Source organism: Ursus maritimus, unplaced genomic scaffold (genome assembly GCF_017311325.1).
Source record: "Ursus maritimus isolate PB19 unplaced genomic scaffold, ASM1731132v1 scaffold_9, whole genome shotgun sequence".
Classification (NCBI taxonomy): domain Eukaryota; kingdom Metazoa; phylum Chordata; class Mammalia; order Carnivora; family Ursidae; genus Ursus; species Ursus maritimus.
The window spans coordinates 17,272,035-17,285,660 of NW_024427107.1; the positions used below are offsets into that span (position 1 = coordinate 17,272,035).

The following is a 13,626-nucleotide window of genomic DNA, read 5'->3' on the forward strand; positions in this document are numbered from 1 at the left end:
GCTACTGCTTTGATAGCATCTCAAGACTAGAATGCAGTGTGAGTCACATTAAAGCTTCCTCTCTTTTGGTTTTCTAGTTTCACTTTTTTTTTTTCTTTTTCCTAGATGCCAGTGCCCAACTCATTCTCATACTTACTCCCAAGGTAATAATACATTTTGTGTTTTTAAAGTGGCCAAAATTTCCAATCCCTCCCTTGGTGCTCATAATACATTTGGGCAAAGGATAAATCAAGGAAATCAAGGGATGTGAGAGGGAAGTTGAAATGGTTGCCTTTTCACTCACAACTGGTACTATCTTGTTCTAATTATATGATGGTAGCTGAAAGTGTGCTGATTGATTATATGTTTGGCTCAAGTATATATTTAATGCTATTTATAATGTTTTTCTATTTCAAATGGAATTATTTGCCAAAGCTAAAAATGAGGGCACAGATGGGATTTTAAGATTGTCTGAGTTAATCAAACAGAATTAATCAAGATGAAATCTTAGGACAGTTTTAATACATCTCAGGAAAGAAAGAGGCTAAAGAACTAAGTGGTCCCTAGAAGGAAAAAACTTGTTTGCATCAGTTTTTTAAAAATAATAACATTCTATTTCTTAGTAATTAAAAATAATGACGAAAGTTTTCAGTTCCCACAAACATCTTAATCCTTCCCAACTCCATTGTCCATGGAGCAGCAGGAAGCTCATTGTAGCTTCAGCGTGTCCTCAGAATGTCACATGAATTACTGACATAAAAACTGATTTCACCTCTTAGAAGGAAAGGTCAAATCTAAACAGCACAGTGAGAATGGAAACGAGGGGGGCTACCCATACAGGAAACTAAGCAGAACCCACAGAGAAGCCTGCTGGGGAGTAGAAGAGATATGACTGAGGGCTTTTTCCTGCCACTGGTGTGGCTCACCATTTAGTACAAGCCAAGGGACCTCCAAGTCATTAATGACCGTCTGCTTGGTGAAAGCATGCCCAGCCTTTTAGGTCCTCATGGACATTTGCAGAATTTTGTCTTTAGCTGGTTCTTTCCAATTCTTAGTTCAAAGAATTAGTAGTCTCCGAAAGATAATCTCACTGTTTTCTAGGATTCAATTTATGTCTTTTCCTAAACTTCAGTAGCAAGAGTAATAGATTATTTCTTTAAAGTGGATAAGAATCAAAGAAATTTGAATTTGATTAAGGATACCCTTGCCCTCAGGAATCCAAAGGTAGATAGCTGTCTAGTTGTGGTCCCTTGTTGTATTTAAAAAAAAAAAAAAAGGTAGTGGAAATTGTTGTTGCAGACTTTTTTTTAATCTTATGACTGACCAAGAGTGATGAAAACAAGGATAAAACTCATTAAGTGGGGCCTTCTTGTTCTAATGTGACACGAAATAATTTCTGCCATAACTAAAACCTGATAACATTACAAAGAAAAAGCAGTTTATAAAAATTTTTATTAAATTTCACAAAAGAACGAAATTTTTACATGCTTTACCTTGAAAAATATAAATATCTTACCTGTGATAATTTCTTCTCCATGGAAAAAATTTAATTCAAACAACTGATTGCAGTTGTTATAAGAAGTGTAAGCAGGACTCTAATTAATGAATTTACTAATAGTTGTTCTCTAACAGTAGTCCAGTAACAGTAATCTAACTCCAGAGTCTAGAGAGTTTTTTTTTTTCTAGAGGACTTTTAGATATTGTTTCAAAAGTATATTTTAATTTCAATGAAGAAGATATTTTAAATAACTGTTTTCACACAATCAGCATCAAGTTAGCATTACATTCTCTTAAAATGCAGGTTTTAATTTCAATTTGACAGGCAACAATGAAACTTGAAAATATATTTTAGCTAAGGCTTTTTCTTTTCTTTTTAGGTAAGGCTTTTTAAGGGAGATGCTTATGTTCACCGCTGAAATACAAATTTATTATCAAAAAATAATATTTTTGCTTTGTTTTTGAGGCCTACTCTGATGCTAATTTCTACATTTCTAGCTCCTGGATTTGCACCTTTTGGGAAAACAACAGATTATGCCTTTGAGGTAGATATAATCAATCCATTCTTCTTTAATGAATGACTTGAAAAAATACTAGAGTATTTTGCTAATGCATTATTATTTCATTTGAAATCTACTATTAATTGGTGTTCCCTAATCTCATTATTTGATCAGACCTTGTTTAGCGAAGTACCTCATTGGGGATAATGGAATACAAATCTTCTGATAACATGAGTAATGTCTAGAATACAGTCTGTCTTTTGTTCAGCCATCAAAACAGGACAAATTCCCAGTTCTACAAACTCTCCAACTTATATATGTTGTATGTTACAGTTTAGTTTTGTACTTATAACAATCCTAAAAAAGGTCCAAGTAATCTTTTGAAGCAAGAATAAAGGAGCAATGAATTCTGATGAATTTTTATCCCACTGTAATTACATAATTATTTGTTTAAATCTCTGTCTCCTCCTATTTCAGGAGTCGTAAATTAAAATGAAGGCCATGCTAAGGAATATATAACTTTATTCTCTACACAATAAGGAACCATTCAATTCATTTATAGGTTTTTAGAAATGAAACACAACCTATACCTAAATCTTTTTTTTTTTTTTCAGATGGCCATTTCAAATATTAGATATGGAGCAGGAGTTACAAAGGAAGTGGGAATGGCAAGTATTTAAGATTCCTACAATCTTCCATTATAAATGTTACAAAACAAATGCAAACTGACAACAATTGAGTCCTTTGTTTTTAAAAATGTACAGTGTTAAGTTTGCCAGAGAGGGAGAGTCTATTACAGTTCTCGGGCAATCAAACCTAACTTATAAATTATTTTTGTTGTTGTAGGACCTACAAAACATGGGTGCTAAAAATGTCTGTTTGATGACAGACAAGAACCTCTCCCAGCTCCCTCCAGTACAAATGGTTATGGATTCCCTAGTGAAGAATGGCATAAATTTTAAGGTTTATGATAATGTGAGGGTGGAACCAACTGATAGAAGGTATTATTTTATTGTTGCTATTTACTTTTTATAGAAGCCAACACATCTCACTGTTGCTTAAAATTTGCTCCAGGCCTCGTTTAATGGTGTGGCAATTTTTTAATGAAAAAATATGACCTAATGTCTTTTATTTTCCGTTCTCCAAGCTTCATGGAAGCTATTGAATTTGTCAAAAAGGGAGCTTTTGATGCCTACGTTGCTGTCGGTGGTGGCTCCACCATGGACACCTGTAAAGCCGCTAATCTGTATGCGTCCAGTCCTCACTCTGATTTCCTAGATTATGTCAATGCCCCCATTGGGAAGGGAAAGCCTGTGTCTGTGCCTCTTAAGCCTCTGATTGCAGGTAAAGACTGTTTGTTTGTTTGTTTGTTTGTTTGTTTATACGTTTTATTTTGCAATTGGCAAAAGGCCTTAGGAAAGATGCAAGCCAGGAATTTTAGGGTATGCGTCTCCAAAGCTTTCTGATTTCTTCATTTCAGTGTAGTATATTGTTTGGAGAGCAGAACAGATAGCAATTCATTTACGTTTAAAATTCTGATCTTCATTATTACACAGAGACAATCTGGGTCAGTGGAAGGAAAGTTTACAGACTTATGCTAGGAAGTCACTGTGTAAAGGAGGAGGGAAGGTTACCGTTTCCATATTAATAGATCCCTCTGTTGGCAGGTTTGTCTTCTAAACCCCTCTCTCCTTTGTCCCATTCTGCCAGCCACTGTGGAGTATAAGGGGAACATTCGCTATTATTTTTCTGGTGTTGACTCAACCCTTTCTTCCACATAATGGCTCTTCAGCTGACCTGGGGCTTTGTCTCTTCTCTGGGACATGTGGCCAGCATGGCTGCATCACTCTGGGCAACATCTGCTCTGTGGCTGCCCTGGGGACAGACACGCAAACCCAAATCAGAATAGCTTGTCTGTCCCAGACAGACCTTGGGATCTTTTGGTCTTTTCTTCCCTCCCTCCCATTTTCTGGCTGTTAGCATATTACTGTTTAAAGTTTTATAGTAAAAATGCAGTAACTAGTAACTGGACAATATCTGTCTAAAGTTTTGTCCTCTCTCCTCCCCTTTATCTGCCCCTACTGTGTATGGGCCTTGTGATGGTATAGGAGTTAAGTTGAAGGCAGATGAACTGCTTTGACGTGAATGAGCAATCAGCAGGGAGCAACATAATTGATGTCTGGCAAATGGAACCCTCTGGTGAAACTGTGTCAGCATCACACAGAGGGGTGATTAGTAAAGTTTAGAAACTTTACAGAACTACAAAACCACGGAGCCCAGAAAAGGCAGAACGTTACTGTGCTTGCTGCCAAGAGGGAATAAAGATGTCTTTTAGAGAGGCAAATATGAGTTTTCTAACCAAGATGCTGAGCAGCCTGTGTTTGAATACCTAGTTGCAGCTGCATAAGCTCTGGTGCTAGAATTCCCAGAGTTCCTGGCTGTTTACACAGAAACAGACATTACACATACATGTTAAATATACACACACGTTAATATTTACATGGACACCATACATACATGTTAGGCCTATATACATGTTGGCACAGGCACGGACATCATACATCTGTGTTAATACAGATACAGGTATCACACATACTCATCAAAGTGCACGTATATGTTAGACATGCCTACATGTTGGCAGACGTGGACACCATGCATGTGAACCGTGTGCGTATTAATGCAGCCACTGCCATCACATGCACAATAAACCTGCGTGTTAATGCAGACATACATACTATTATGCATGTGTGTTAATGCAGACATGGACATACAGGTGCAGCATACATGCAGATTAATATAGATACAGACCTCAGGTGAGCAACAGCGGCATCAGAGCTTCCTTCTCTAACTTTGTTCCTTGCTTCCTAAGGCTGAATTAAGTATCTCCACTGACCTTTATTTAGATGCATTATGTAAATTAATATTATTTTGTTCAAGTCCCAACTACCTCAGGAACTGGAAGTGAAACTACGGGTGTTGCCATCTTTGACTATGAACACTTAAAAGTAAAAACTGGTAAGAACTGTGCCTGTAAAAATTGTGTTTAATTCTCTCTCTTACCTTTCAACCCCATCTCCTTTTGTTTAATCCTAATATTTCAAAATCAAGGAGTTATAGAGTTAAGGAAAGTGTATGTGTGTGTGTGTGTGTGTGTGTGTGTGTGTATGTTTTCTTTCTTTTTCCAAGTACATATCAAAATATGAAACAGTCTAATAAACTCCTTTTTGAGAATTACCTATAAAAGCATATTGAAATGCCATAATCTTGATTGGTCATTTCTCTGCCCAAGTTAGTAACTGTATGTCAGTGGTGAATGATTATTCCCTTTCTTGGACATCTTTTCAACATTTTTTTTCCTTTCAACATTTTAAATCAATTTCATTGAGATATAATTTTTATATAATAAAATGCATACATTTTAGGAGTCAGTTTGCTCAATGTTGACAAATAGATACAGCCATGTTAGCCAATCAAAGTATAAAACATTTCCATCACTCCAGAAAGATCCAAAGGTCCCAGGCAGAATAAATTGATATTTGACTGCACATTTATAGTAACATCTCTTTTTAAAATTAAATGACATTATCGTTTGACATTATTAAAGATAATAGTAGCCAATACTTGAATTCTACCTTACGGTTTTTCAAAGACTTTTATATAATATTTTCTAATATGATCCTTACATCAGCTATGAAGGATGGAAGCCCTATGTTGTCATGATCTAATCTAACAAAGAATTCAGAGTGACTAAGTGCCTTGCCCAAAGATACACAGTAAGCTGCAGAACCAGGACCCAAACCAGTGGTGTGCTAGTAAACCAGCTCTCTGGAATTTAATCAGTAAATAAGCCCCAATGTGTAGTATTGGCTAATTTCTTTGGTGTAAATACTCCCATCATAGCCAGTGACATCATTCAAACTGGAGTTGGAAAGAGATGTGCACACCTGGCTCCTTCAAACCAGAAGGAGCTTCAGATCTACTGAAAAACCCAGGTTTCTGACTCCAGGTCTCTTTCCAACTGTTCTTGCTGCCTCCCTTCACGAGAATGAATCTTATCTCATATTTTTAATGTTTTAGGAATAAATTGTTATCCTAAAGTAACTTAATTTTTTAAAATGGTGTCCATACCTATCGCCCCTATTGAAAATACCTATCTTAGGCATTGCTTCCCGAGCCATCAAACCCACACTGGGACTGATTGATCCTCTGCACACCCTGCACATGCCTGACCGGGTAGTTGCCAACAGTGGCTTCGATGTGCTTTGGTAGGTACCAGTGCCAACTGGAGGGGCTTTTCTAGTACCTGAGTCTATAGACAGTATTTTCTTGCTGAAAGCACTTGCTAAGCTTACATCGATTAGTATTCCACAACCACCCCAGCTTTGGCTGTCATTGTCCCCTTTCCTAGATGAAAACATGGAACCTATAAAGGTTGGTGACTAGGTGAGCTCCTGCAGGAGCCACAGACCTGTTCAGGATGGACCATGCCAGCCACGGCGGCTGCCACAGGGACACAGGGAAAGGAGCAGGTGGAGCTGGCGTGCAGCAGCTCAGACCCACAACAACTGCCTCTATGGCTACAGGAAGCAGGAAATTGCCAGGGCTGGCACAGCACGGAAGAGGGCAGGAAAGGGAGCTGACATTTCTTGAGCTGGACTGTGCTCACCGCCTCAGCACTTTGCACACATCATCACTTCACCACAGCTCTGCGCCACACGAGAAAGAAACCTGGCTTGGAGATGTTTAGTAACTTGCCAGAGTCTACTGCATGCTCCCTGGGCCTCAGCGGCAGTATGCTGATGGATCCCTGATCAATGTTCCTTCCAGTGGCCTCACTCACAGTGACCCACGGACACGCTTCACGTTCAGCATGTCCTGAACCACCTATTTCATCCACTTGCACGTGCACATTTTTTCACATCTTAAAATCTGTGGCACAACTGTATGGTTTTCTTCCTCAGTGGTACATTTTTGAAAATGGTGCATCTTATAATGCATGGCATCTTAAATTTGATGAAATCTGATAATTCTCTAACCCCCACCCCACCACCTCACAGCTTCTCCTGAGTCCCTTAAGTTAGTGAGCAGCAGGACTTACCATGAACTTCTTTCTTGTTCCCACACATAGCCAGCATTTTCTACCACTTGTCCTGGTTGAATCTCTCCTATCTGCTCCCTCCTCTCAAGCCTCATCATTCCCACCTTCGTTCAGACCTGCCCAACTCTTGCTTGGACAGTTGCACTAGTCTCCTCATCAGTCTCCCTGCTTCCTTCCCAGAGTCCTCCTGTCTGTCCTGCATTCCAGCCTCAGCAAGCTTTCAGAATGCAATATAATCACCACTCATATACATGCGTGCATGTGCACACACACACACATATACCTGACAAGTCTTTCAGTGGCTTTCCACACCTACTGCCAGAAGACCAAATTTCTTTGGCCCTGGAACGTCCCTAATCCTTAGCTCTTCATCTATTTGGAGAATTCGTCTTCCAGTTCCACTGGAGCATTCTTCCCTTGATGGAGCCTTTGCTGACCCACCCCTTTCCTCTCCTCAAGTACAACCAACCACTCCATTCTTTGCTCTTCCCAATTGCCTATACATTCTTTCCAAGACACTCCACTTCACATGCCCATCTCCTTCACTGCACTGTGAGTTTGATGAGGACAGGACCATCATACTTCTCCATCCCTGCCCCTCGGCACAGTGACTGTCACATCATAGGTATTTGGTCACTATCTCCTGACACAGATGCCTCATTCTTACATTGCCCACAGATGGAACAGATTAAGAACCATAAAGCCATAGCATCCATCTACCAACTATTTTATAAAAATTTCCAATGGTTTGTTCAAAAGACATTATCTACTTCTCAGGGGTAGAAATTCTCCATTCTAAGACTGAAAACCATAATTCGTGCCCAAAATAGTTCATGTTATATTGTGTTCCCAATGCATCACTGATCTGGATGGCTATGTTTTTTCTTCTCTCCCACAGTTGATTCATTAGAATTGATGAAAGGCCAGCAGGTGGAGGAAATTCTGAAGCTTGGTTCTTGAAATAGCCAACCTTTAGTTTAGGGCATGTCAGAAAAAAGAACTGAATTTTTTTTTCAGGCCAAAATTTAGTAATAGTGGTGAATTGTAAGTTTTACAATGTGCTGGTCATTGTTCTAAGTACTTCACGTGTACCACCTCATTTAATTTTCACACCAGGACCAAGAAGACATACTATTATCTGTCCTTGTCTTAGAGTCACAGGCTAGAAAGTGACTTACCCCAGGCCTGCAACAGGAAGGTTTGATGCCAGGATTTACAGCTGACCCAGTGTCTGTGTTCTCACTCACTGCACCATATTCCTAATAGGAGGCTCATGTAACTATGACCCTCCTTAGGTAATACGGTATTTGATCAGTAAAAGGTATAAAATGGTAAATATATTTTAAAAGGAGATCGTTTTTTAGATTCAGTGCTTTTCTTCATGACCCAAATATGTAAAAATTCAACATCATAAAGATTTATTTGCACTAGAAAGGAGCCATATATAATCCAGTAATACATACTGGTCAAAAAACACCATAGTGCTATTCATATAAACTTCACTATTAATTTCTATAACAACTACTACTGTGGGCAAGAGTCTGACCTGGTGGAACGTACTATGATTATCACTGCTACAGAGCATATCTGCAATGGAGTGAATACTGAACATGTCCAAGAGAGCCTGTAATCTGAATGAAGGGAAAAAAAGAAGAAGGTGCTTTCAATCTGTGTGTTTTAAATATGTCTTATTAGCCATGCCCTGGAGTCCTACACTGCCCTCCCCTACCATATGCGGAGCCCCTGCCCTTCAAATCCTATCACCCGCCCAGCATACCAGGGCAGCAACCCAATCAGCGACATTTGGGCAGTCCATGCACTACGGATCGTCGCTAAGTATCTGAAGAGGTATGTGGCCCAGAGGAGATAGTAACAGAACGGAAGGGGTACCTGGCTGGCTCAGTCAAGCATGCAAATCTTGATCTCGGGGTTGTAGGTTTAAGCCCGACACTGGGTGTTGAAATTACTTAAAAATAAAATCTTTTAAAAAACAAACAAACAACCAAAACAGGAAAACCACATTCCACCCTCACATAAAATGTAGCATGCCAGATCCTGAAATATCCTGAGCGTGCCTGTTCATCAAAAGATCAGTCAGTGGATGTAGAGGGGCACCAGAGACCAGCAAGCTCTGGAAGGATGAAAAGGATGGGGAGGTACGCACATGAGGACAGATGAAACCTGAACCGTTCAGTCTGAAAAGGCAAAGGCAAGGGAACAAAATATGACCCCCTGATTTCTGAAGGATGCATCTAGAAGGATTATTCATCAAAGTCTTGAAACCAGAGCTCAGGTGAGGGAAGATGTCCTTTGAGATTTGGCTACACCAAGAGCTGAAATGAGACCCAGAGAGGCAGATGTTAGCTGTGCCCATGCAGGCCCTGTCGAAAGGCACACAGAGTCAGCCCCATAAACAAACTCACATGAACTAAATTTAAGAAATGAACGTGTAGAGTTGTCTGTCCCGGGAGATATAAAAAGCTTTCTAAAAGCTTTCAAAAGATTTATGAATGATGTAGCCATGATTGGCTCCTTAGAGAGCAAACATATACTTAGAGATGAAAGCTGATCCCTGAGACAGTAAGACCTATGCAAAGCCAGACTCACTTTTGCACTTACACATAACAGAAGAAAAGAGCACAGCAGGTTGGACCTAGATGTGAACATGGTGTTTACCCTGGCCCCGAGCTGGAAGCTGCACTAGAGAGGGAGCTCAGACTGCATTTTGTAGTAAAGCAAAGGGAAGGGACACAGCTCTTTCAGGAAACCATCAGAGAGCAGGGTAGCATTTGACTGGGTAGACGCAGAAACAGATAATGGTCAGCCAGTGTGTGAGAGAGGGACAGAAGGCTTGGCAGAGCACAGTGGAAGGTAAGGGGGTATAAAAGACAGAGGAAAGGCTAAAGCCCCATTATCTGCTAAAGCATCTTGGTATTCAGGGAATAAGAACCTAACACTGGGTTCGGAAAGGAGCCACAGTTGCCCAACCATTCCAAATGAAAGGAGATAAAAGGCTGTAGCACTCTTACTTCATAACAGGAAACCTTACTCCAGGCAATATCGTGAAAAGCAAGCAAGGGGTGGTCTGTCATTCTTGACAGTCTTAGGCTCCTTCCCCGGGACAGGGTTTCTAAGCAAGTGTGTGCAGGATGGTTGAGCTGCATCTGCAAGGGGCCTTTGAGAATTTGCTTTTCCAAAGTGGCGTAGGGACATCTAGAGCGAGCAAAGGCTCATCCTACAATAACATCCCACTTCCATAAGGATAAATATTAAAATAACATGTATAGTTTCCACAGATACTAAAAGAGACCTCCAGAGGGTTCTATTTGGGGCAGTGTCACAGAAAGAAAGATGGCTGGGCAGGCTGCATTTAGCCTGCAGGTAGCCCCAGGCGACAGGGACTCATTTCAGAGAAGCAGTCTGGGCCCTGTGCATTCTAAGTGTATGTTTACTCACAGGCCATTCACAGCTGCAGTCAAGGTCACTGACAAATGAAGAAGAAGAATGAGTTTCAGGGCACTTTTCTAGAGCCGCTCACAGTCCAAGGGTCAGTGCTTTGCTTCCCCTGGCACTTTTATCACATGAGCAGCCTGACAGCATTATTTATTATGCTTTTGCCCAAAACCATTGATGAGAAAATATGTTTCCCTTCGGTTTTCATTGAGAAGACAAGATGTCGTTTGAATAAGTTGCCTAATTTTTCTTGCTAGAGGAAAAATTTCTTTTTTCCCAGATCTTTCCCTAAGGCGGCTCTTTATTCACTAGGAAATGCCCATGTTGATGTAGGTATTTATATCATCCACAGGGCTGTCAGAAATCCTGATGATCTGGAAGCAAGGTCTAATATGCACTTGGCAAGTGCTTTTGCTGGCATTGGCTTTGGAAATGCTGGTGTTCATCTGTGGTGAGCAAACTTGAGAGTTTATTTCTTCACCTAAGCTATTGCTTTTATTTTAAAAAATGTTTATAATTTAGGACAAGTGGTAAGGTCTAAATACACTATAGAAAGAAGAAATTTAACTTAGGGTCCTGGAATGTTTTAATTCAAATGTAATTTATTGGGTCATGGAGTTTTAAGTTTTATTACTTTTTTAAAAGATACTCTACTCCTAATGTGGGGCTCAAACTCATGACCCTGAGATCGAGAGTCACATGCTCCACCAACAAAGCCAGCTAGGCGCCCAATAGATTTTTTTTTATAACAGCCTTATTGAGATACAATTCACACACTATAAAATTTACCCATTCAAAATGTATAATTCAGTGGGCTTTTAGCATATTCATGGAGTTGTGCAGCCATTACCACAATCAATTTTAGAACATTTTATTACCCTGAGAAGAAATCCCATACCCCTTGGCTGCCACCTATCAATCCTCCTACACCCCCCAGTCTTAAGCAACTACTAATCTACTTTCTGTCTTTATAGATTTGCCTACTCTGGATATTTTATATAAATGGAATTATATGATATTTGGTCATTTGTGCCTTTAACATAGCATAATGTTTTCACGGTTCATCCATACATGCATCAGTATGTCATTCCTTTTTACTGCCAAGTAACATTCCACTGTATGGATATGCCACATTTTATTTCTCCATTCATCAGAAGATGGACATTAGCTGTTTCCACTTTTTGGCTATTATGAATAATGCTGCTGTGAACATTTGTGTACAAGTTTTTTGTGTGGATATATGTTTTCATTTCTACTGAGCATATACCTAGGAGTGGAATTGTTAGGTCATATGGTAACTCTGTGTTTAAATTTTCAGGAACTACTACTATAACCCACAGCAGCTATACCATTTTACATTTCAGTAAGCAGTGCATAAGGGTTCTGATTTCTCCACATCCTCACCATGTGTTGTGGATTTTTAAAACCTCAAATTCAAGAATTTTTTTCTCCTAATCTCTCACAAAAAGAAAGGGATCAGAATCTTTGTCAGTAGCCCAGAACTGATTTGTTTGATCAGAACTTTATTGGTATGATGCCTTAATACCTGTGATCACTGAGAATTAAGAATAGGCCTTTGCTACGGAGGGTGCAGTGAAGTCACCCCCAAACTTGGCTGCTGAGAGCACAGATTGATACCACCTTTCTAAAAAGCAGGTGGGTGGGGCGCCTGCATGGCGCAGTCGGTTAAGCGTCCAACTCTTGGTTTCGGCTCTGGTCATGATCTCAGGGTCATAGGATCAAGCCCTGTGTCGGGCTCCGCACTCGGTGCAGAGTCTGCTTAGGATTCTCTCCCCTTCTCCCTCTGCCCCTCCTGCTTGTTCCCTCTCAGGTAAATAAATAAATCTTTAAAATAAATAAATAATAAGCAATATTAATAAATAAAAGCAAGTGATCAAAACCTCCCAAGAGCTTGAAAAATGTTTATATCCTTGGGCCCACTAATTTTAGTTCTATGAATGTAGCATAAAGAAATCATCATCATCATATGATCAAAGAATTTCCTTATAAGGATAGTCACCTAAGTGGTATGTATAATTGAAAATTTTGGAAACAACTTAATTTCTAACAGTTTGGGAATGGTTAACTGAAGTGCAGTACTCAAAGAATAAAATAAGGCTGTTAAAAATAATGTTTTAGAAGAATAGAAAATGATATGGGAAAATGTTTATAAAGAATAACAAGTAACAAAAGCAATATTTGAAACTGTATGTGCATATGATCGTAAATTAATGATATGCATAAAAAGACCAGAAGAAACATCCTAATGTTTATCTTGAAGAAATAGGATTATGGGCCATTCTAATTTTTACAAAGAACATATACAACTCTTAAAAGAAATCAAACTAAGATGCTGGATATTGTTAGAAAGTTACTTTTGAAAGCTACATGAACCCTTTCACATCACGAAAGAACACTAAGCAATAATTTTCCAAATACTGTGAAGCCCAAGAAAGCCCTTTCTTTCTTGGTATTTTTACATTCCTAAAGTAACCGGCAATTCAGAGAACCAATAGCTTCTGATCCATCTCACAAAAGTGATAGGCAAGGGATGCCTTTTTTGGATGAGTAATCATACAGTTCACCAAAATACTTTGTCTTCCTATGAAATGTAAACCTTTTGCTGAGTAAGCCCAAAGTCATACAATAACCCACATAAAAAGACTTACAGACCATTTTACTATTGTAAAGCATTTCATTTACAATATATTAATTATAAATATATAAGCTTCTCATGGTATATATCTCTGGGTCATCTAGTAAACTATAATATTGTCCTGTTTGTCCACCAAGAATTCAAGAGGATAAAAAAGTGTTTTTCATAAAAACAAATCAAACCCCACAAATAAAAACCATGATGCCTTTTCTTTTTTTATATATACATATTTTTTTAAGATTTTATTTTTATTTATTTGACAGAGAGAGAGAGACAGCCAGCAAGAGAGGGAATACAAGCAGGGGGAGTGGGAGAGGAAGAAGCAGGCTCCCAGCAGAGCAGGGAGCCCGATGTGGGGCTTGATCCCAGGACCCTGGGATCACGCCCTGAGCCAAAGGCAGATGCTTAATGACTGAGCCACCCAGGCACCCCCATGATGCCTT

General features: G+C 39.4%; 1 protein-coding gene across 2 annotated transcripts in view; it reads left to right on the forward strand.

Moving 5' to 3' along the window:
- ADHFE1 (alcohol dehydrogenase iron containing 1) overlaps positions 1 to 13,626 on the forward strand; it is a 33,317-nt gene that overhangs the window by 6,723 nt on the left and 12,968 nt on the right. The window contains exons 2-10 of one of the 2 annotated variants that reach the window (XM_008706771.2): positions 106 to 143; positions 1,975 to 2,021; positions 2,591 to 2,644; positions 2,823 to 2,977; positions 3,124 to 3,320; positions 4,914 to 4,991; positions 6,136 to 6,241; positions 8,770 to 8,922; positions 10,880 to 10,978. In XM_008706771.2, the coding sequence (XP_008704993.2) occupies positions 106 to 143; positions 1,975 to 2,021; positions 2,591 to 2,644; positions 2,823 to 2,977; positions 3,124 to 3,320; positions 4,914 to 4,991; positions 6,136 to 6,241; positions 8,770 to 8,922; positions 10,880 to 10,978 (927 nt within the window). The remainder of the gene's footprint in view (positions 1 to 105; positions 144 to 1,974; positions 2,022 to 2,590; positions 2,645 to 2,822; positions 2,978 to 3,123; positions 3,321 to 4,913; positions 4,992 to 6,135; positions 6,242 to 8,769; positions 8,923 to 10,879; positions 10,979 to 13,626) is intronic. The other variant, XM_040626099.1, reaches the window with a different exon arrangement.